This window comes from Cavia porcellus, unplaced genomic scaffold, assembly GCF_034190915.1.
Source record: "Cavia porcellus strain 051 isolate PalLab524CR breed Dunkin Hartley unplaced genomic scaffold, mCavPor4.1 scaffold_33, whole genome shotgun sequence".
In the NCBI taxonomy this organism is placed as follows: Eukaryota; Metazoa; Chordata; class Mammalia; order Rodentia; family Caviidae; genus Cavia; species Cavia porcellus.
Window position 1 is genome coordinate 26,357,013 of NW_026947516.1, and position 24,984 is coordinate 26,381,996.

General features: G+C 34.9%; 1 protein-coding gene and 1 non-coding gene across 6 annotated transcripts in view; both read left to right on the forward strand.

Annotated features, from left to right (window-relative positions):
- Pola1 (DNA polymerase alpha 1, catalytic subunit) overlaps positions 1-24,984 on the forward strand; it is a 301,421-nt gene that overhangs the window by 35,770 nt on the left and 240,667 nt on the right. For 4 of the 5 annotated variants that reach the window (XM_063242945.1, XM_063242946.1, XM_063242947.1 and 1 more), the window contains exons 18-26: positions 1,854-1,946; positions 3,287-3,403; positions 4,618-4,793; positions 7,198-7,327; positions 7,797-7,916; positions 9,860-9,959; positions 11,785-11,909; positions 14,460-14,609; positions 15,014-15,136. In XM_063242945.1, coding sequence (XP_063099015.1) covers positions 1,854-1,946; positions 3,287-3,403; positions 4,618-4,793; positions 7,198-7,327; positions 7,797-7,916; positions 9,860-9,959; positions 11,785-11,909; positions 14,460-14,609; positions 15,014-15,136 — 1,134 coding nt within the window. The remainder of the gene's footprint in view (positions 1-1,853; positions 1,947-3,286; positions 3,404-4,617; positions 4,794-7,197; positions 7,328-7,796; positions 7,917-9,859; positions 9,960-11,784; positions 11,910-14,459; positions 14,610-15,013; positions 15,137-24,984) is intronic. The other variant, XM_013148943.3, reaches the window with a different exon arrangement.
- Positions 11,041-11,170, forward strand: LOC111755812 (small Cajal body-specific RNA 24). The gene has a single exon (XR_002790366.1). It is a non-coding gene; the product is annotated as a small Cajal body-specific RNA 24 (non-coding RNA).

Sequence of the window (24,984 nt, forward strand, 5' to 3'; positions counted from 1 at the left end):
CGTGACTGTCCCATCAGGCAGCTTGTACTGCTTCTCAGGGGAAGTCTTTGATTATAGTAATGCAAAGAAAGGCATTGAATTGACAGGCAAGATGTCATCATTTCTTAAGGAAACTATTAAAATGCTGTAATAAAATTGTAATGTAGCTGATTTGTGGTACAACAGTTGTAAACATATGTACCAAGAGTGGCATACTTTTAAGATTTCCATGTTAAAATTTAGAGAATTATTGATAAACTATTTATGAATATAAACAAATTTCTTTTAATTTAATGATATAAATCCATGTTGATTATTGTAATATTTTAGAATTGGTTTGAATAGTATTAATATTTATACTTGGGCAGTAATTGTTGAAATTCAAACAACTAACTAGATTTGGTCTATTCATAGACTTTATTTTATTAGTAAAAAGATGAATAAAAGTGATTAGATCCATTTGTATCACCATTAGTGTAAGCCACCTGATGGGACAATTCTGCAGGTAGCACCAGTAGTAGAAGCTAGCCAGTGGGACAGTTGCACATGTACCACTGGTGGTTCAAGTTGGCAGAACGAGTTAACCCATTAAAATATACTAGAAATCTAAAACTAGAAACATTATCTAACAGTGTTTAAATGTTTTAGCACCTGGAAATAATGGAGTTGTGCATTGTATCAATAGGTAGATAGGCCCAAACCTACCTTCATATAGCTTCATTGGAAGCTTTTCCAAAATGAATGATGATATGATTACTAGTTTAGAAGGTATTGGATAAGGCACCTGCCCAGCGTGTGGGACACCAAATGAAGTTTGGAACTCTGGCTATTAAAGGGCCATGTTTTGGCAAGGTTGACATAGCCTAGCCATAATTGATCATTGATTTCTAAACTCTAGTATGCACCATGAAGAAGTTTTCATGGTGCATACTAGAGTTTCATGGAGGTGTTGGGGAATAGGGGAGAGTATAATGTAGTGAGTTTTTCACAAACGTGAATGCATTTGGAAGAATTTCTTTTTGGGGAGAAAGTAGCTTGTTTCTTTTGTGAAACAGTGTGTTGATACATTTATACTTTTGTTTGTCCTTACTTGCCAAAATTAAAGTAACAATGCCAGGTTCCACTTAAGTTATTTTAAATTAGCTTGAGAAACCCAGTAGCTGGGGTGTACTATTAGATTAGAATATCATTTATGACATGCCGTCAATTACTTATTCAAGTAAAATGGCCCGGGAGAATTCTCTTAGTCTAAATGGCCTTTTTGTAAATCAAGCTAGCTGTAGAAAACAACGATCAATTTTCATTTTTAAGAGATTTCTAATAACAGCTGATCTTTTAAATATCTGATTTATATGCAATTTAGGTTGAAGCCTTTTGTGTGAAGATAGATTTTATTTATACTTGAAACATTGTAATTCTCAAATATATGTTTGTTTTAGTCTAGTTTCTCATTTCTTCTTATACCACTACTTGAAATTAGTTGATAAAATCCTTAGAATTTCTTTCCCTGATAAATATATAAACAGTGAAGTCTACCAGGGATTATATAGGAAAGTAAGTAATGTTTTGAAAGATACTCTGATTTAGATGCTTTAAAATGTGTCCAATGCACAAACGTGTCTCTGTGGAAGGACATTTTTGCTCTTGATGTTACTTGACACTTACTGTTTTTCTTTATTCATGTGCATTTTATTAGAATGAGCTCCTCAGAGACTTTGTGCAACTATTATTATAAAACCTGTACTCAGAAATTTCATTGCTGCATTTAGTTTTGCAAAGAGTGCTTTCTTTTAACCCTAAGAAATTTCATCCTTGTTAAACAAGTCAAGCTACAGCACTTTCAATAGTCAGTGATTAATATGTTTTTTATCTAGCAGAAGCTGAAGGTTGAGGTTGCTGAAACAGAAAGAACACTGTTAGGTTTTTTCCTTGCAAAAGTTCACAAACTTGATCCTGATATCATTGTGGTAAGTAGATGATCGATCATGTGGTAAAATTCTTCATTCTTTGGCTCTTCTCAGTGTAATTCATTTGTTACTTAACTTTTATTGGTTACTTAGTTTTGAGCACTGAAGAATATTTTCAGTGAAATAACTCTATGGACTGGTAAGAATTGCTGTACTTTCTGTTAAAAGAAAGGGAGAGGAAATCCTAGCCTACTATAAGATAATTTTTCCAATATGAAGCAACTCTTGCATAATTGTTGAAGTTTAGGATATTCTAGTTGTTTACACTTAGAGACAAGCACATCAGTAAGTGAGTATGCGTAAAATATTAGTATCTTCAAAATTTTTGCTTAGTGGCCCAGTAGTATAGTGGCCTCAGGAATTTAATTTGCAATGGTGCAAATCACAAAGCTTAAGTATTTTAATTTATGACCGCAGCAGATCTCTATGCATATTCCTTTGAGAGCTCAAAACTACGAATTTTTCCCCTTGTCACTATTTTTCTAATAAAAACGAGAGCTAATCATCAAATCATTTTGCCCCAGTTCCTAAAAGCCATAAGACAGTATTTTTGCTTTTGTATATCCTTTGGCTTTCCTTTGTTCAGAAGCTTCATAATACAAATACCTGTTTTGTCTTGTTTTCCCCTGGCTTAATGGATCAAATTATGCTGTGGATACCTATATTTTTATTGGTCTGAATTATTTTAAACCATCTATTTTTAATAAACAGGCATGTAAATATTATTTACATGAAAATTGGAAATCATTATAGAAATGGAAAATTTGGTGCATTTTTGAGTTATTTTCTACTCTGTAGTTTTGTTTCCTTGTTTGTAAGTTTCTCGTATTTTGTACATTGATTAATGCTTTAAGTCAGTAGAGTTTAAACTCAGTTTTTAAAGAAGAAGCCAAATGCAGTTCCAGAGTTTTCTAAGAGGTCTTATGTCAGGTGTCACACAATATAGGTGGGCCCTTTGTATTTAAGAAATCAAAATGGAATTTTTAAATGTAGCTTTTACTGATAATCTAAGACATGTGGAACATTAAAGATTTGCATTTGCCTCAGATTGTGAGGCATGAGCTGCAAATTAAAAGACATCATATGAACCTTGCATCAATTAGTATAAAATAAAGTTTATTCCAGCAATCTGTGTAGCAGCCTTGTTAATGTCAAGGCTAATGAATGCTGCTGATGAATAAATTCCTCAAGAAGAAAGGACCCACAATCGGAGGTAAGCTCATGATGTTTTCAATTAGAGACCAGAAAAAGAAAGGGCAAAGAAATTCTGTGCATTTGAAGATACATCCTCTAATTTGCGTTTGTTATAATGTTATTGGCTGCCTCCTTTTTCTGACTAGGGTCATAATATTTATGGGTTTGAACTGGAAGTGCTGCTGCAGAGAATTAATGTGTGCAAAGTTCCTCACTGGTCCAAGATAGGTCGACTGAAGCGATCCAACATGCCAAAGCTTGGGGTAATAATAATTCTCAAAATACTACTTCTCATTTGGCTTTTTTCTTTGGGGTAAGCTACCAGGGGACATAATGTAATTTTTAAAATATGAATTGGTTGTCTTGTAGAAACTTCATTACATTTTAATTTTGGCACTAACCGTCTTTGTCTTTGAATGTAGCATTTTATTTGTGAAAACCAATGATAGTTTTTAAAGTCAGCAATTAGAATCAAGGAATAGTGAACAAAGAAAGCACCTACATATTACTTGATAATAGTCTCCATGTCTAGGAAGAGGATGGGAAGAATGAATAGAAGAGATTTGATGTGGAGTATAAGAAAGCAGTGGGATAAGTGCTTTTTGTTGTAGTTACCTCTTATAGCAACTCAGGTTTATACAGGTATTCTCAGAAAGGTAACATACTTTTAATTTGCTCAAAGTCATGTAACTAATAAAGGGAACAGCTGAGATTTGAACCCAGATTCTGATGGACTCTTACAGCTCATACTTTTTTTTTATTCTCCCTGCTTGCTTCATATGGGGAGGTTTTGGTGGTTTTTACGTGGAGCACCTTAATACTTAAGCCTGGTATTGCCTAGTACTTACAATCTTATTTTATGTAAGACTTAAAAATAGAATGTTGCCTCATCAGAGAACTTAGACATCGATGCCTTTTATGATGCTCTTTAGAGGATTCTACTGCTATGGATCAGAGTTGGGACTACTATTCTTATGTCTTTTCCTGTTCATATCTTTTTTTTTGTCTTTTTCCTTTTTATTGGTACCGAGGATCGAACTCATGTTCATATCTTGTAAACTGTTAAGTCATTCATTATTAGCACTTCATCTAAGTTGCTAGCTCTTTGCCTCTAAGTTTTTCTTTATGTAATTTTTTAATGAGATCTATCTTGATCACTCTATTTAAGATGCAGTCCTCCCAAATTCGTTATCCCTCTTACCCTGTTCCATTTTCTCTCTTGCCATATATTTATTAACCTCTTAAACCTATGTAATGGTTACTTCTTGTGTATCTCAAATGAAGTCTTTAATCTTTATTTTTTTGACTGGTGTATCCCAGGTGGCCAGAACAGTATCAGATATATAGCCAGTGTTAAAAAAATATTTGATAAATGGAAGAATAAGAATTTATCATTGGACTTTTTGGTGCTAACTTCAAAATAGGATAACTGGTGTTTCTTCTTTTCATGGGTTTTCTGTTTGGCCCTGTGTTGTAGAGCCGGAGTGGATTTGGTGAAAGAAATGCTACCTGTGGCCGAATGATCTGTGATGTGGAAATTTCTGCAAAGGAATTGATTCATTGTAAAAGCTACCATTTGTCAGAACTTGTTCAACAGATTCTAAAAACTGAAAGAATTATAATTCCAGTGGAAAATATGCGAAATATGTATAGGTATGAGCCTGGCTTTGTCAGAACTTGTCAGTCTTGAAATTAGCAACAGTAGGATGGATGCCCTTTACTATCCTCATGCTAGAGGGACATGAGTCATCGTTGGGTGCCATGGAGCAGAAAATTAGTCATGCCAGCACCACTGTGTCCATTACTTTCATTATTTGAACTGGTTTATCTCTTGAGTTATTTGATCAGTTTATCTCCACCTCTCTTGCCTGTCATAATCTCTTGATGTTTCATAATAGTAATTTGGAAATTGATTTATTAATTTTAAATTAATTAGAATTTATTTATTAATTTTTTAAAATCAGCACCAGGGATCAAACTCGTGACTGCGCGCTTCCAAGGCAGGCGCTTATGCCACTGAGCTAAATTCCCAGCCCCCAAATTGATATGAATTTAAATCCCTGCCCTTAATTCACTTATTCAGGAACTAGTATATTTTTTTGGAAATTAAAAATTGAGAAATCATTAAATTGTTTGTAGTTATTGCTTGCTGTTTTTATTTTCTGTCTTTCCTCTTCTCTCTTTTTTATTTTTTTATTTTTTCATACTGGGAATTGAATTCACAACCTCACACTTGCCAGGCAGGTGCTGTGCTCCTGAGCTGTATTCTCAGCTCGCTCTCTTTTCTTTTTTCTTGTCTTGTCTTGTCTTTTCTTTGCTGGGGATCAAACCCAGGGCCTGTGCGTGTTAGGCAAATACTCTACCACTGAGCAGTATCCTCAGTCTTGCTTATTTCTTAAATGTTTTTGCTCTCTTTTTGGCCATTTCTCATGCTTTTCTGCTTTTTTCTCCTGAGTCGTTGGGCTGGTGCTCTTTTTTGATTATGTTCCCACTTTAGATAATCACATCAGGTCCTGGATTTTAATACTGTGTATAAACTGATGCCTCTTACCTATCTTCAGTTTGGGACTTCCCCACTCTGAAATTCTAGATTCATGTAGCTACCTACCTTTGTTATGTGGTATCTAATACGAAACTAAACTTGTGAAAGCTGAGTTTCTGATTTTCTCCCTCGAGGTTTTTTCTGTGTCTTTCTTTATTAAACTAATGGCCACTCTATTTTTCCATTATGATTGGAAACCTCTAAACTCATCCATCCTCTACTCAAAACCCCTGAGGCAACCTTGATTCCACTCTCTGACATCACACAGTAGATCCATCAGGGAATTCTTTCAGCTGTATCTTTTAAATATATCTAGCTCTGACCACTTCTTTTCACCTCCATTGGACCCATTCTGGTCCAAACCACCATCTTCTTTCCCCTGGATTACTGGATATCTTCATCTGTTTTCTGTTACTAAAAGCACAGTGCTCCAGACTGGATAAGTTTTAAAGGAAGGAGATTTAGTTTGCCTTACTGTTTGGGAGCTACATTTAATGATGACCTTCTTCCCCAGGAGAACTGAGGTGTGGTACAGAGCATTAGAGCATTAGTGACAGAGGGTACAAGTCAGTATCCTCTGGTCTTTACTTTCTCTTTATAAAGCCACTGGTTTTCAGTTATGGGTTACTTGAGTTTTCACCCTTATAATACCTCACGATGAGGATTAAACTTCAACCTAAATTTCAGAGGGGTCAAACCATATTCAAACCATAGTACTCGGTTTTATATACTATCTCCCTGCTTTTGTGCTCATCTCCTTGGGATCTGTTTTCAACCCAGGACCAGAATTATCCTCCTAAAATTAAATCTGCTCAATATCTCCCAGTAGCTCTGTTTTGTTAACTCTGACCTTATCTTCTGTTACTCTCTGCATCATTCTCTGATTGAGCCTTATTGATATCCTTCCATGTGATGGAACTGCTCAGCTCAGGGCCCTTGAATGTGCTATTCTTACTTTGCAGAATGCTCTTCCCTCACATCTCCACCCAGAAAGCTTGCTCCTTCACTTCTTCTAGGTCTTTATTTTCAGTGAAATTTTCCTGAGTTCTCTAACTAAAAGTTTAGCTTCTGCTCCTGATATTTTATATTCTCTTTGCTTCTTAGCACTTAGCATCATATAACATACCATATTTAATTGTTATGTATTATACTCTGTCCCCTCCATAAGGACAGGAATTTCTGTTTTGGTCACAGCCAGTGCCTGACACAATAAACATGCAGTACACACTCATTTAATTGAATGACTGAAACGATTTAGGTAGTTTTCAGGTTTGTAGTTAACATATCACTATGAAATTATTGTGTGCATGTGTTTCAGAGAAGGGCACTAGGATCAATGCTATGAATGAATTCCTAATTATATGCTGATCTTATTTTAAATCATTTCTAAAGCCAAGGTTTTGTTGCTCTGAAGTAAGTTATACCAAAAATTTCTTGATATTATATGAAGTTCTGATTATAGTCATTGTTTCTTTTAATTACTTGATTCTGTTTCATTCTTACTTTTCTGTACAGTGAATCTTCTCATCTGTTGTACCTGTTGGAACACACCTGGAAAGATGCCAAGTTCATTTTGCAGATCATGTGTGAGCTAAATGTTCTTCCATTAGCATTGCAGATCACTAACATCGCTGGAAACATTATGGTAAATTTAACTTAGGGGGAAAAAGCATTTCCTGTTGGATTCAGTGTTTGCTTGGGGTACTTGTTATATGATAATGAGTCTAAATGCATGCTTATAAAATGAGTAACTTGGATTCTGAAAGCTGGGTTTCTTTTGTAAAAGGAAGAACTGGTTGGGAGAGGGGGAGGAATGCCAGGTGCAGTGTGTTGAAATTTGGGCAAAAATAAGGATCATCTCTAACATCTGGATGTGTCTGGTGGAATAATCCATTTTGGAGTAAGGAAATAGCCAAGTTGTCAATATTTTAAGCTCTCTTTGTCTCCTTTAACTATAGAGCTTAAAGTGTTAAAAATAATTTCATATATTTTTAAAAGCAGCCTTTGTTGTTAGTAGTTTTGAGGAGGCATCATGATTAAATAAACCAATTCAGAGTTGCTTTTGTTTGTTGTAGTTTTGAGCTCAAATTTTAAAGAAAAATTCTATTTAATAGTCCAGGACACTGATGGGTGGACGCTCGGAGCGTAACGAGTTCTTGTTGCTGCATGCATTTTATGAAAACAACTATATTGTGCCTGACAAGCAGATTTTCAGAAAGCCTCAGCAAAAACTGGTGGGTCCAAAATTGCACAGTATTTTGCCTTTTCTTATCCCTCCTTTTTATTACCTACATAGCTTTTTTTGCTGTGATAACATCTGCTTCCAAAATAATTAATCCTCTGTATACTAGAAAACTACGTCAAGTGTGTTCTGTTTGTGTTTGTATTTGTGTGGTTGTCTCCTCTGCTTTTCTCTATAAAGACAAAATTATTTATGAAATAAAATTTTTTGAAGGCAGCATTTAGATTCTCTGATAAAGGACCGTATATGGAAAGTGTTTCATTGCCTAAGCCCTGCTAAGAGCTAAATGTCAGTTAAATCACTGTTTCCCTAAACCTATCAGTCTTTTATTTTATGTTGTATTTTTCTGTAAACATTGAGTATCCCTAATCTGAAATGCTTGGGATTGAAAGAGTTTCAGATTTTGTTTAGGTTTTAGAATATTTACATATAGATAATGATATATCTAGGGGATGAGATGCAAGTTTAATTATGAAATTCATTTAACCTTTCTTTCTTTCTTTCTTTCTTTCTTTCTTTCTTTCTTTCTTTCTTTCTTTCTTTCTTTCTTTCTTTCTTCCTTTCTTTCTTCCTTCCTTCCTTCCTTCCTTCCTTCCTTCCTTCCTTCCATCTTTTTGAGGCAAAGTCCCACTAGCAGTTCAGGCAGGCCTTGAGCTCACTTTGTAGCCCAGGCTAGTCTCAGACTTGAAATGATTCTCCTGCCTCAGCTTTCCAAATGCTGGGATTACAGATATGTGCCATCACACCCAGCTTACACTTTATCCAAACAGCCTGCAAGTAATTTGCTACGTTAGAGTACACATAGGTTTGACCAGGATCTGTCACATGAGGTTAGGTGTGGAGTTTTCTACTTGTAGCATCAAGTTGATACTCAAAATGTTTCAGATTTTCAGAGTGGGAATATTGAACCTGTATGATTATGATCAGTACAATCAAGTTTCTGGAGTGACTTTTATGGCATTGGAACTAAAACTTAGCTTTGCTGTTTTATTGGCATTGATAGTGATTGATTTAGAATGGGATTGAATGTTAAAAGATGATTCAGGTTATTATGTTTGCTTGATTTGTGACATTATCAAAATTGTCACAGCATTTGTTAATTTGGAATTATTTAACGTCTGAAACAGTATTGACTATTGACCATTGGGGATGGATTTTCAGAATATGAACATTAATTTTAAGGTATTTATGCTAATAGTAAGAATAAGCTCAGTGTGGTGATATGTTTTAGTTCCTAGTCCTAGTTCCTTGGGAGGCTGAAGTGGGAGAATCAGCTGAGTTTAGGAGTTGTAGGCCACCATGGAAAACAGAAATTCCTATCTCAAAAACATTAATGTGCCATGTATAGTGACACCCCTCATCTTACTGCTTGGGAGGCTGAGGCAGAAGGATTATAAATTTGAGGTCAACTGGGCCCACTGGGCCCAACTGAGCCTGTCTCAAAAAAAAAAGAATAGTGATAATACCCAATGAAACATTTTACATTTCTACATTATTAGTGTTAAAGTAATGTATAGAGCCATATCAAATTTTTTATAATATAAAAAACATTTTTAATATTCATTGATTTACAAATACAGAATTTTCATGAATTCAGGAACATGTAAGAATAGAATTTGTATGTTCGTTAACTCATGGGATTTGTTTAGGCAACTACCATGCTTGTCATTCATTTGGATTCCGAATATATTATAACTGTCTTTCCCCACAGGTAGCACCACTGACTAAAAATAAATAATATAGGTTAAAACTTAGTACTGCATGGTGGGGGATATTAGCTCAGTGACACAGTGCCTGCCTGGCAAGTACAAGGTCTTAAGTTCGATTTCTGGTACCAAAAACCATAGTAGTATAATTGGAGAAGAGGAAATAATAAATGTTATCAATTAGCAAATTAGTTGCTGGCTAGTGAAGTTATTTTTTATTTGACATTAGGGCGATGAAGAAGAAGAAATTGATGGAGATACCAGTAAATACAAGAAAGGGCGCAAGAAGGCAGCTTATTCTGGAGGCTTGGTTTTGGATCCCAAAGTTGGTAAGGATGACTAGTGGTTTGTTTTGCCCCTAGAGCTGAGGAATTTCTTTGCATATCTAGACTTAAGAAACTAGAAGACTTGAATTGTGTCTTGGAGATCAGCAGATAAATCTCACTATGGATTTATTTCTTTTATGCATGTGAAAATCTTGTTCGCCAGTCACCTGACATAGAATAAATGTAAATGCTTTTGTTGTGTTCCAGGTTTTTTTAATGAACATTGAAATTCAAATTTCATACAATTTTTATGTCTCAAAATACTGTTTTTAAATCTTTTCTAGTTACTTAAAAATGTAAAGATGCTTATTTTACGAGCAGTAGTGCAATAGCCAGCAGGTTGGATTTGGTCTCCACATAGTTTGCCAAACCTTGATCCAGTGTGAAGATGGTTATTTGTTCTGTGGTGGGAGCACCTGTTTTCCCTTTATTTTGTGGGTGCAGGGCAGGGGGAGGGGGACTTTGCCTCTGCCCAGTGTTCTAGAAACTACCAAATTGAATGTTAACAGGATAATCACTTTACCCTGTTTTTTTTTTTTTTTGTCTTTTTCCTTTTTGTCGGTACCAGGGATCGAACTCATGACTGCCTGCTTGCAAGGCAGGCGCTTATGCTGCTGAGCTAAATCCCCAGCCCCTACCCTGTTAAGAATAACAGATGTTTTGTGGCATACCAAGCTAGAAATAAAATTTTTTTGAAGTTAACCATTTCCAAGGCACTGATAATTATTTTCACAGGCAGAAATTAATGTGAATTTTATCAATTAACACTTTGAATAGGAGTCTTTTTTTGGTGGAGATGATGGGGATCGAACTGGGGCCTCATACAGGAGACTTTTTTGACAAGAGAAATTTAATTGAAATGACACGGAGCAGTAGTACTTTGATGTTAGACCTGTACTTGAATGCTGACTTTGGGATCTTGAGATGCCTGTTTAACCTGTAAACATCAGTTTCCTCTTCTGCAAAACAAATACAAATACAATCTACCATGGAGTGATTTAAGGAATAAATGAATTATTTGGCATAGTGTCTGACACAGTGTAAGCTGTCTATATATTTGTCTTTATTAGTATTGTCTTAATAGTGGACATTTATTTTTATTCAGTTTCTTCTCAAGGTGAAGATAACACTTTATAAATGTCCTAGAGAAATATAGTAGCTTTCTGTTCACCCTTTGCAAGTTAAAAGGGTGTATCGTTCCACTACTGACATTTATATATACATCTGTTGTCTGATTTTTAGCACAGTATATGGATAAGTGGGTTGGCTGTTACATTCTTAGAAGGTCTGATTGTAAAAAAAAATAAGTGTAACCACTCATTGGGGTTTATTTTGGAGTACAGTAGGTAGGAAGGAATGTTTGCTTGATGGAAAATTTAAGAGCAAATTTTTAAAGTGAATATGATGCCTCTGTAATATAATTGACATGGGATGGCATTTGTCAACAGTAGTGGTACCCTAGGGGCTGGGGATTTAGCTCAGCGGCATAAGCACCTGCCTTGCAAGCAGGCGGTTGTGAGTTCGATACCCGGTACTGGAAAAAAAGAACAGAAAAACAGTAGTGGTACCCTTTGGGACTGATGGGTAAAGAACTGGTTATAACTGGTTCCAAGGAGAAACAAAATTTTTTCAGACTTCTCCTTTTGTGATCTGGGTATTCACTCTAATCGAAGTCATTTTGTGATGTGATAGTTGACTTTTTTGTTTTGTCTGCTTCATGGTGCCTGGATAGTATGGAGTTTCTACTATACCTTATATTGTACTTCTGATGTGACGTTTTGATAATGCTTTTCTTGAGACTTTATGATTGTGCCTTTTTTTATTTTAGGTTTTTATGATAAATTCATTTTGCTCCTGGACTTCAATAGTTTATATCCTTCCATCATTCAGGAATTTAACATTTGTTTTACAACAGTACAGAGAGTTGCTTCGGAGTTACAGAAAGCTGCAGAGGTTGGTATTCTGCTGGGAGCTCTTGAGATCTGTGTATATAAGTATTGCTTGCTGGGAATGATAGCATGTACTGTAATCCCTGGACTCTGGGATGCTGAGACAGGAGGATTGCAAGTTTGATCCCAGCCTGGGAAACTTAGTGAATTTAGGGAGACCTTGCTTCAGAAACAAAAAACAGCAACAAAAACAAAAAACAACCCAACACAAAAACAGGCTAGGGTTGAAGCTCAGTGTGAAGGCCCTGAGTTCCATCCCCAATACTGCAAACAAACAAAAAAAAGTAGCAACAAAAAAAGTATTACTTAAAGCAGGAAGAGAGCAATAGTGGTTAGTATTCTAATTTTTCCTCTTAAAGGGTACATTAATTATGCTCTTTTGTAGTTGTCAAAAAGAAGGGCTGGGCAAGAGGAGACTCAGACTGGTTCTGTGTCTTTTTAACAACAGGGTTATTGAGGTATAATTGGCATACTATACCAGCCATCTATTTAAAGTATACAGTAATGACATTTTTTGTATTCAGTGTTTGCAACCATCACCACATTTAACTTTACGGCATTTTCATTATTCTCCAAAGAAACCTTTTAATTGTCATCTCCTTCACTCCCTTTATTTCTCCCAGCCTGTATAGATTTACATATTCTGGACATTTTGGATAGGTGGAGACATACAATAAATAGCCCTTTGTACCTGGTATATTTTCACTAAACATAGTGTTTCCAGGGTTCATTTGTATTGTGGTATGTATTAGTTTCTTATTCCTTTGTATTGCTGAATAATATTCCTGTCTGCATGTGGGATAGGAATATTTTTCACATTCTGTTTATTCTTGCCCTCCTTCCTTCCCCCTCCCCCTAACTTCCTCCTTTCCTAGCTGAAGATGTCTTTATGCCCTCTGGCTCCTTAATTTGCATATCAGTTACTTTCAGCCACCTGCCTAGGAACAGATTTGCACTTACAGTTGTACATTTCCAAAGGGAGAATTTGATCAGCTTGCCTAGATCAATGAGCATCCCTGTTCCCATCACCTGTGACTAAAGGAGTATTTCACAGAGTACAAATCTGGGGGACTAGAAGATAATTTTACAGAGAAGGTACTGGGTAGACACCCCACGAAATAGTAACTGCCTTCCATCAATGTTTTTAGGGCTGTGTCCTGCTACCATATCAGAGCTGTGGTAATTATTATCCAGACTGCTTCCCCAACTGCTGCTTACCATTGTTTTGTTTATTTGAGCTTTCCGGTTTGAATTCTGAATATATAATAGAATCATTTCAGAGTGGAAGGACCTTAGAGGTCATCTAACAAATACAAGTAGCAATTTAGAGATTCTGTTGTCATTTTCACATTCAGTACCTTATTTGATCTGCAGAATAGTTAGTGTTCCATAGATAGTATTTGTAGAGCTGATAGTAGATTATAAATTTCTTGACTTTAGATCCTTTGAGTTAACTTTTTATCTGACTCCCATCATTGCTGTAAATAAATTGAAATGTATACCAGTATCTCTTTAGGAGCTCTGTGATCATTATGTGCTACACTGGAAAACAATAGGTCCCTATTACATTTTTTTTTTTGGAACCAGGAATTGAACTCAGGACCTTGTGCTTGCCAGGCAGACATCATATCACTGAACTATACCCCCAGGCTCCCTATTACTATTGAAAGCATGTTTATTCTTGAAGATACTGATCTTTATAAAATCAGGACAATTTGTAGAGACTGGGTCATCAGATGGTATTGACTTGACATACTTTAAGCCAAGAGGTTTATTTTTAATTTTGAATGTTTGAAAGGGCAAATGTGCCTGGCTTTTCTTTGCAGACTGCTAATAGAATTAATAGAACCTTCAGGAAAAATGGTCTAATGCTTTTCTTGCTTTTTTCTGCTTTAAATTTTAAGAAGACTGCTGGTTGCTTTCTAAAATGTTGCTATTCTTCTGCCAATTGCCAAGCAATTTATAGGTAAAAAAGGTACTATATAAATGTTAAGGAATATGTTTTATTAATTTTTAGAAAATGTCATGGCCTATTTAAATGTGCTCCATATTCTTAAAAGAAATTTGCTCATTTTAGTATTTAGCTTTTTATTTTTAGTCTAAAACATTTATAACAATTGTTATGATAGTTTCAAAATTCTGTAGCATTTTCTTTGATTGTACAAATGATTTAAGATCATTTAGCAGCTTGTTATTTTTTCATCCTAGAAGTCTGAGCATTTTTATTTTAAAAACAATTTTCCCAAACATGTTGCTCCTCCATCTTGTTGAAGAGAGGATGGTAGTACGAGTGAAAATCTGACCCTTAATTAGTGCATGTGCTTATTTAACTGCAGGGGAGATGGTGGGAAGGATAGGCTGATAGAATTGTGTGGAGAAAAGGGCAGTGGCTTGCAACCCACTCAGTTCTTTCCTATATTGCCCAAACATTTTTGATCTTTATTCGTACAACAAAGACACTTAAGACATGAACATGGGATGATGTTCCTACCAAATATTAGAAATTTATCTTACCAAAATTTAACTTGTCTGAAATTTCTCATGTGTATATCAGGATGGTGAAGAAGAACAGATCCCTGAGTTGCCAGATGCAAGCTTAGAAATGGGCATTTTGCCCAGAGAGATCCGGAAGCTGGTAGAGAGGAGAAAACAAGTGAAACAACTAATGAAGCAACAAGATTTAAATCCAGACCTTGCTCTTCAGGTATATCTTTTCACTACAAGACTTCTGAATGACAGTTTTAGCTTTAACAGTTTGATAGGTATAAAGGACACTGTGTGCAAGTGCATGTGCTTATTTTACTTGTGGAAAGGTAGCCATTCAACACTAGAATACCTCAGAATACAAGTCAATTCTGTCTGCAAAGGCTGTATCTAAGCAGGATCTTTCTGAATTCTAGGAGTTTTGAAGTCTGTATTTAACTACTCTTAGGAGGTTGGGACATTGTGAATCTGGGAGAACAGGTTGGCTATTTTAATTAAAAGCTCTTTTTTCCCCCAGAGATATCAAGGGGGTTCTCCTTATTGGTGATGTGGAAAGATAACTAATATAATGCTTAAACTTTTCTAAATATTGTTGTTTATCTTTTGTTCTTCTGTGACCTGCAGTATGACATTAGACAGAAGGCTTTGAAGCTCACAGCGAACAGTATGTATGGTTGCCTGGGATTTTCCTACAGCAGGTTTTACGCCAAACCACTAGCTGCCTTGGTGACATTCAAAGGAAGAGAGGTAAATGTAATAATACCATATCTAAATATGAGTGCATTTTAAACTATGCATGTTACAGTGTGTGAGAGCCAAGTTTGTTACCTGATTATTCCATTTCAGATATCCCTTTTTAGAACCACTATGAGAAAAGTAGGCATTTAAATATCAATTCATCAATCCTGTGTATTCGTATATGTGTGAGTGTGTATTTATTGAACGTCTGTGGCCAGGTAGTGTCAGATTACAAACACTATAAGCTTCATCTGCTTAAGTGTACATGAGGCTTTTTTTGTAAAAGAAAAGTTAATTATTCAGTCTACTTAATTCCATTGTTATTTTTCCCATCTGAATTTATGGCTGCCCTGTCTTACAGGTGATCCTAGTAGTAGTTATGGGAAGAATGTTGTTTTGGGGATCCGGACTCAAAATACTCTAGAGCAGACTGGGGGCCAAATCCAGACTGCTATTTTTGTAAATAAGGTTTTATTAAAACAAAGTCAATTGTATTTATATGTTATCTATGACTTTTTTGTGTAATAGCAGAACTGAGTAGTCAAGGTGGAATTTTACATGGGCTGCAAAGCCTAAAATATATGCTGTTTGGAACTTTCAGAAAAAAAAAAAGTTTGCTGGCCCCTGTGTTAGTCTAGACCAGCTCTGTGCAACAGAACTTTAATAAAATGTTTTCTGTACTATCCAATGCAGTAGCCTCCAGTCACAAGTGGATCTGGATTTTTAGATTTATTTAATTATAATTTAAATTTAAATACCTGCATGTGACTAAAGGCTGCTATATTAGATAGTACATATCCAGATGATATATGGAAAAGACATCACAGTGTTTCAAGTCACTCTTCTGTTGGCAACCCCTAAGGCAGAAACTTGGCTTAGGGCACAATAAGGAAGGGCAAGACATTTGTTGAACACCAGTGATATATGATAAGTTTTTGTGTACTTTATTGTATTAAAGCACATAGCAGAGTTCTTTGACATAGGTAATAATAGTTTCCTTTTTGAAAATGAAGAAACTAACATTTAAAGAGGTAAAAGATAACTGGCTACTTTAAATTTGAATCCATTTCTTTCCCCTTACAAATCTTTTCCTGCATTAGGATTGTCTGTTCTATCTCAGGATGTCCTATATGACTATGGTTCTGCTTTATATTCTTTTATTTCTAGAAAATCACCTTTTGTGATTCTCCTTTTAAGATCTGGATCTTTTTTACATGAGGAAAATGTAGATGTTTTGGGGCTAGTTGAAGTGAGAGAAGGATGTTTTTGATTTCTTAGGCTAAGTTTATTTTAAAATTATTTAAATTTTATTTCTGTACATGTATCCAGTGGCTTCTGATACAGTACCATCTTATTTTTGTATTAGGAAATGCACTCACTATGCCCCAACTGGGTGATAATAAATGGGTTGACTATTGAGATTGGATCAAGGTTACTCTTAAGTTTCTCACGAGAGGCAATAGTTGACAATTTACTCCCTTGGAGAGTGCCTCTTGCTGTTGGGAAATCCCTGTTGTTACATTTTCTGCATTGGCTCAGAAATCCACAAGCTTAAAAGGGCACTGTTGATAATGATAAGCCCCAAATTTGTCCAATGATCTCCCCCAGTACCCTAATCCATTGTATTTTAAGGGCATTATTTTCATTTAGCTGGATTTTTAATAGGGAGTTTAAACTCAGTTTTTGTTTTTCTCTTATACAAAATAGAACAGTAAATCTTTAATAAGTAAACTGAAAAATCCGTGCTTACCTCACTAAACTAAAGAATTTCAGACAAATCTAGAAATAATTGATTTAAGTTCTTGGTTTCTATTCTTCCTTTTTTTCCCTCTACAAATGATAAATAATAACTGTAAAGTAAGCCTTTAATATGAGGTTAATGAGAAATAGTAACTGTACCATGGCCCTCTGGAGCTGTTATTATAGAAGAAGATCTAAAGTCCTCTGAAGAAATTATTTGCTAAATCAAAATGATTTTAAGTATTTGTGGTAATTATTGGAACTGGTAGATAGAAGTAGTATACTAATGATTCTTTGAATTTGTTAGCATTTTCCTTATATTACTGTTAAGTCTGATTTTCAGCATTTTTAATTAAAGAGCTAGAAAGGGGTGAAATGTAGAAGGAGAGTCAGTTTGGGGTGATTTTGGAATACTTCATAACTTAATAAACTAGTGCTTTTGGTAATGAAGTAGACAAGTATAATAACCTGAGATCTTACAAGTTTTTTGCTTTTAAAGTTCTTATATATTAAAGGTTCAGTTAGAAATTTATGAGAAGAAAACCTGGTAGCCTGCCCTTACAAAAAAGATTATGCAATTTTGTATTTAATGTTTGTTAGCCAAAGGCTAGGGTGGCCTTGAAGTCCCCCCTTCCTTTTTATTTTTAAGTCTATTTTGTGTGTGCTCAGTTTTGTTGGAATCATGCAGGTTTGGCTCTGGTGACCTAATAATTTCTGTAATCAAATGTATTATGGCTGCTAGAGTACTCAGAGTAATTACTAATTGTATGTCTAAAAACAGGTTTATAATAAAAGTGTTAATAGTTGTGGCAAATAGGCATCAATATTGTCTTTTCACAGGTGTGATCTTTCATACTTAAACTTACGTGATTTTTAATTGCTCAGTGGTAGAAGAATTAGTTAATGGTTCTGGAATTATATGAGGGACCTCACAGTGTGCAATTTATTTAAAATAATGAAATCAATATTTTCAGAGAAGTTATATGGAAACCTCATTTATAGACTCTCAAAAGTGAATCTGTACAAATGCCATCTGTATTTGTGTTGTTCTCACTATATGTGTACAGAGGCATAAAAAGAAATTGAGTAAGCCTACAGCACCACATGGGCATATGTATTTAAACTAAGAAAAAACTCTTGGTTATTTAAGGTCTGGTGTAGTAATTGAAATGATTGTTCACTAGATGGCGATAGACACCCTAGGATCATTAATCAATTAAAGATTTTGTTCTATGAACAATAACAAAGGCCATTTAGTATCTTAAATCTGTCCATATATGAGATTTCTGTTAATCTAGAACTATTTAAGAAAGGTTAAAACTGGCCCAAAGGATTGTAATAATCTGTTTAGTGTTTAATGATGATTTTTGAGCTAAGTTTTATTGATGAGAATAATCATTTAATTTACCATAGCCAGCTAACTCTTCTACTAAGTAGCTAAATCATATAGCTTACTTTACTGTGGAGTCATAATACATGACTCTCAGTTGTAGTACCAAAGGCTGATCTAAGGAGAATTGGAAATGATTGTGATGTAGAATTTTGCCTCTTTGAACTTACTTATTTTTATTTAGTTTAAAACTTAGTATACACTTACATATGCACACTTAATGCATAATTCTTTACATGATGGTAATATTTGTCTTTATGGAATAATTAGTATTTACTGACATCATTATTGTTTTATTTCTGCACTCTAATTTCTGTGCTCTTGAGAAAACGAATTGTGAGAAGGATTTCTGATTGCATTTTCAAGTAGATACATAGTCTGTTGTTTGGGTGTAGAGTCCATGTAATTTCATTTTCCTACCCGATAGACTGAAATGAGTTCTTCCCAGTCTATTTGCCAAATGATTGTAGACTGCCTTGCTTTTAGTTGTGTTCAGAGCTGAAATCTGCATTTAGAAAACATACCCAAATCATTTCCTGCAAACATTACAGTCTTGGTTAGGCTTTCTGGGACTGCCTTGGGAATGGCACCAGGACAGAAGTCGCTACTCTTCGCTGGTGTCATTGGTGAAAGAGAATCTTCTAGTTGTTAAGGGAATCCTTTATCTTTACCTGGAAATAGTAGAAGTTCTGTTTTTCCAATCTTTTTTCTTAAAAGTGGCCTAGTTTTAAAAATAAAAGTTAAAAGCAATGAAACATTGTAGAAACTATTGAAGATCGTTTTCTCTCTACCCTCTTTGATTTCTTTTTCCTCTTCCTTAGAGGTTAGGGTTTATCCTTGCCTATGTTTTTTTTCTTTTTTTCTTTTGCAGCATGTATATATAAATATAAATATGTATATGGTGTATTAAAAGCTTTAGCTCTGTGTGGCATACTATACATATTCTTTTGCATTTAGCCCCTCACCTCCTAAAAAGGTTGTTAGAAAACCTTATTTCATATATCACAATTTAAGCAGGTCATCTTGATGCTTATATAGATTTGATTTGTTCATGTTAAGTAGATACTTCAAAGATTATGGAAAAGTGTATTTTCTTTATCCTCCTATTGGCCACATTTTTAAGTTTACAAGTTTTCACCTTTTAGAATTTTTGCTGCTACTAACAGTGCTATAGTAGACAATGCCACCTCTGTAAAAGATTCTGTTGTATTTCTAGAAGTAGAATTTTTGTATCCACAAACAATACGAGATTTTATTGATAACAATCATTTCATTTATTTTTCTATTAAATAGCTAAATTCATATCTCTAGTTGGAGACACAATATTTAACTTCATAGTAGCGGAAGCTAATCAAAAGAGAATTGGAAACAAATTTGATATTTTTCTCTTTGAATTTTTTATTTTTCTACTGAGATGTTTATCTTTAGTATTCTATATTCTTAACTCATTAGCAGATTTTTAATTTTTTTCCTACTCTCATGAGTATGAAATGATACCTTGTGATTTTAATTTGTATTTTCTTAATTATGAGTTATGATGAACATCTTTTATATTTGTTTTCTCTTCCATTTTTTTGTCTGAATTGCCTATATGAGCATATAGTCTTATTTTGTTGGATTGTATTTCTTTTAGAATTTTTTTAGATATTCAAGGCTAGTAATCCTTATTTAGTCAATTGTGTTGTAAATACCCCCCTTTTTAAAGTCTGGATTATCTTTGTGGTCTTTCATTGTTCAGAAGTTTCTAATATTAATGCTGAATATTTGTTTTTTCTTTCTTAACACTATGTGGGTTTTTTCCCTTAAGAAATTGTCTCCAGTGACAAGCATTCTCTCTTACATTCTTCTAAAAGTTGCAAAGTATGCTTTTCTTATTAAGGTCTTTAATTCTTCTGAAAAATATTTTAAGGAATAGTATAACTTAGGGATCTAATTGTATTCCTATTGCTTCTATGTGGATTTGTTGAACTTGTTCCTTTGTTCCAAGGATTGGAAAACTGTTACCTAACTTGCCCACTGCCTATTTTTGTAAATAAAGCTTACTTGGGATGTAGACATCGCCATTTATAGCTGTATTTGTGTTAAACAGTTCAGTTGCTACAGAGACTGAGTAACCTGTAAATCTATTGTGTGGCTCTTTATGGACCTCTATTCTAAAAGATAATCATGCATAATAGAAAAATAACTTGTTTCTAACATTATCAGGCATAGTCAGTAAAAATAGAAGAAATTACATTAAAGATGGGAGGAAAATAATTTTCTGGTTATTTAAAATGAGTAAGTTTTAAAGTTTTACTGGTTCTTAGATTGTTGTATAAGAATTTTTCTTAAGTAGAGGAAATGAGAGGTCCATGAGTCCTTAAAGTGTCATGTAGTAGTACACATTTTTTTTTTTTTGCTTTTTGAGGCAGGATCTTGTTATGTAGTTCAGGCCTCAAACTCACAGCAAACCTTCTGCCTCAGCCTCCCAAGTGGTGGGCTTACAGACATGTGTGTCTTCACAACCAAACGTGGATGTATACATTTTTGGGGAAGAGCGTGCATAGCATTTACGAGATTCTCAAAGATGATTTTGATGTGAAGCTCATGAAGAGCTGCTGATTATTTTATTTCATTTCTGCCCTCTTATTAATGCAGCTTGAAGGAAACTGTAGTTTTAAAATGTATGTTTTGTCACCTGAAATATGGCAAAAAGAAAATTTTTTGCCAGACCAAACTCATGGAAACTATATAGGTGGAAGAGTTCTCATTCTGGTCCTAGAACGGTAATAGCCACCATTAAGACTGCTTTTGACTTCAGCTGGCCTACTAACATTTTGATTTTTTTTTTACATAATAGGGTTAATATGAGAATTTCTTTTAAGGCGAAAGTGAAAGTTTAATATATTTTGGGAGATACACTTTAATGTTAAAAATGCAGCAAACTTTTTGAATGATCATAATTTACTTATCACTTGAATTTGCTTACATTATGAAATTTGAAGCCAGAAAAATTTTTCAGACTCTCGTCATTTAAGGGATGTTTGAGTTCCAAATTCTTTGCAGTTCTTTAGAACTGAAATACTTAGTATTTAGCTTAATAAATTTGCATTCTGCTGGTACAAGATTTAGATAGAATGAATGAGTTGAAGATCTTGCTAGTACAAATTAATAGTTACTGTAGAGCCTAGGTTCTTTGCACATACCATTAAATTCTATGGAAACAGCCATCTCCAGTCAAGTAAGTGGCATCTTAACTTTGGATCATTTATATTGATAAACTTGTACTAAGGAACATGTCCATTTGCTTGTCTTTATCTGTAGCCTTTCTAAAAATTGATGAAAGTAATGTTGGTAAGTATCAAGATTAGGAGAGGAAGCTCTACTTTGGGAACACCCCCGAAAGGCCAGTCTGGATTATGATGTCTTGGACTTTCAATAATTTGAGAGAAATGCAGTGACAAATAGAATGATTCATGCTTATTTATTTTTATATGTGCTTCTAATAAATCTATATACTTGTGTATAATCATGTAATATGTAAGTCTTTCATATTTATATGTAATATGTAATCTCTATTATTATTACAAAGTAATGTATTTATGGAGATAAATAAGTGGGTTACCCTAGTCCTGATTTGAAGTTAGCTATACGCTTGAAAACACCAGCATTTCTTTCAGAGTAGCCAAAACTTCTGACTTGAGACAAATTCAGCACGACCTTATCCTTCTTTCTGAAGAGGTGGAAGCTAGCACTTCTAGCTTTGGCCTCTGTGTGCCCTTTAGGGTTTGGGACATTGAAAAACATAAGTTTAGGAGAATACATGACCAGTGATATTAGAGGTTGCTGGGAAGAGAATAACTTAGTCTCCTACCTTAACTCTGCTGTGAAATAAACTGGGGTTTGTGAGTTCAAGAGAAGAAAGCTTCACCAAGGAGGCCGCTTAGGTACCTTTATGCCCTTTACACTTACTGAAGTTTTTGAATGGTTGCCACATCTTTGTCTTAACTGTGCTTTAAGCAATCCAGGTGCAAAGAAGGAGCACCCCCCCCCATTATACCAGTAGATGTCAGAGGCAAAAGAGGCGGTCTTGGGGTTGGGGGTTGGCCTCTCCAGTCTTTCAGGGTCTTCTGTCAGTACTAACCTTTACAGTTCCAGGGTTTCTTTCATTAAGGAAGACGGAGTTTCCTTTTCAGTCTAAATTTGTGCCTTTTTAAAAAAACCTATGCATTGTATTAGGGGTCTCTATAAATTAATGTCAGTACTTAAAGTGGTTTTCTTTTTTCTCTTTCAGTACTTGGGATTGAACTCAGGGCTTCACACATGTAAGGAGGTGTTCATTACTGAGCTCCAGCTCCAGTTTATAATTATTTTCTTTATTAACAAAACCCAAAAGATTGCCTCTCATTATTTTTGTGTTTTCTATTCCCAACTTCTATTTAATTGATCAGAGATTCAGTGTGTTTGCAGTGCGTCTAGCTGTGTGCCCGGTGCAGAAGATGCTTGTTTGCTTTATCTTTGAGATCATGCTTGCCTATGTGTTTCTCCAGTTATCAGTGGGTAGATGCGTAACTGATGCCTTTTTAAAAATAGCATCCTGATTTTTAAGCTTATTTTGAGTTTAGAAAAATGGCCAGGATATCCAGAATAAGAAAAGGGAAACTTTGTAAGTTTGTACTAGGCACTCTTACTTGAGAAGGTAGAGAGTATTTTTCTTTTGTATTTTACGTTTTTTAATTACTGAAACCACTGGGAATGTGGCTAAGGATGAGCAGATAAATGCTATCAAGCTGATCTTACGTTGATGCCTCTGCTGAGGTAGTATGGCATAGATTGAGTCCTTGAAATCTCTTTCTTTTTTCAGCTTTCCTCAGAATGAGTGACTTTCTATTAACCCAAACTCATTCCACATTCTGCATAAGTAAAAATTTTATATAAGCCTATTTTGGGTATATGTTTCTTTTTTACAGGCTGTGTGTTATTTGACAGGTGTTCTAAAGCTCCTTAATTTGGCAGTGAACCAAGATGACAGAGCAGTAATGATTTAGAAAATGCCAGTCCCTCCTTGTTAAGATACAGAAAGAAAAGTGTGACGTTATTAGCCACTATTTGCTAGTGGCATAGAAACTGGTATACAATTTAATTGTCTGGTTTTTATAGTCAGTCTGCTGAGATTATTTCCTGTATCATACTACTCTTAAGGAAAGATAAAAATACTGTGTAACTTTAGTTTTTACTCCCACATCTTTTTTAAAACCTCTTTTCACAAATTGTAGGTAAAAGGATTGAAGAGAAGGGATTACTAAAAACCAAAATACAGACCTTTTCTCCCTTATAGGCCTTTCCTTTTCTCATTTGCCCAGGTAATAGATTTATGAGTGACGGTAGCATTGGCAAGCCTGCAAATTTTCCCCTACCCCACCCCCACATGAATCAGATGCCCATGTGTTTGCACCTGTAGTGTGTAAGATGTTACTATACTCACTTCTTTCTTTAGCCATGCTAGGTATGTTTATTACTAGTTGGAAGAACCTACTTTTGGCAACCTGTGCTGTCTGGTGACTTGAGCATTACTTTTTACAACAACATAATCAGACACATCCATGTCAAATTATAAAAAACAAAAACAAAATTAAAAAAACCCCACAAAACACCTTGTTAGGCTTATGGCTGTGAATTGGTTAACCAAGGAAGACTGATAGAATTAGTGCCTTCTGTTTGTTTTTGTCACTTCGGTGGGCAATGTGAGCCTGTGTCCTTTTGCCAGATCATAAATACTGTGTTAAATTACAGTGAGCTGATTTTGGTAAGTTGTGGGAGTTTGAAAGGCGGGGAATAGTTTTATGTATGTGTGAAGAAGCCGTTTGATTTTAAGCCAGAGATTCTTGAGCCTTGTAGTCATCATTTTAGAGATCATGTACCTACTTTGAAATTTAGTGCTAGCGTCAGATTGTACAGCTGTCCTTGTTTCCTTTTTATTAACAGTATTTTTGTGGTTGAATTGGCTTGCATTCCTTTTAAATTTGAGTGTATTAGAATCTTAACATCTAAATTTTTTCTTTAAAAATTCTCTTCCTCTTTTGGAAAGCAGTATGAAATAGAGTATAAATGAGAAGTGAATCCCTACTCACATTTTTCAAAGAACAGCAAAGCATGAATGATCTCAAGAAGTGGATGGTTGTCAGTCTTTGGAATTCCTCTCGTTGCTAATTCTTTATAGATTTGGGCTTCTTTCTCTACTTACCTATTTTTATTGCCCTTTTTTACATTTAACATAAGTTGTGCCATTTTGAGGCTAGATGAAAGTTTTTTTTTTACCTGAGATCTAAGAGTTTAGTGGGGTTGAGAACAGAAAAAAGATACTAGGTTTCTTGGCTGTGTTTGTTTTAGGGATTTTTTTTCCTCCTTCTAAGGCAATTACAGGCTGTATTTTCAGCCCTGTTTAGGAGGGTCGTTTTGCTTTCTGCAAGCAGGGAAGATAGTTGAGAGGTAGTAGGAAAAGGGATAAGCTCACAGGCTATTAATAATGTACATTGTTTTTGAGGTCACATGTAATGTTTCTCTGAGCCCTGGCCAACTGGGTAGGGTGCATGTTCTATTTACATTGGACTGGGTGACATGATATAAGAGACAGCTGATTATTTAATTATAGGAAAAAATCCAGACATTTCCTCTTCAATAGTGTCCTGATAGGGCAGGAAAAAATCTGCTTTCAGAAGATTGACTTACAGTGCGTGAATGTATTTAA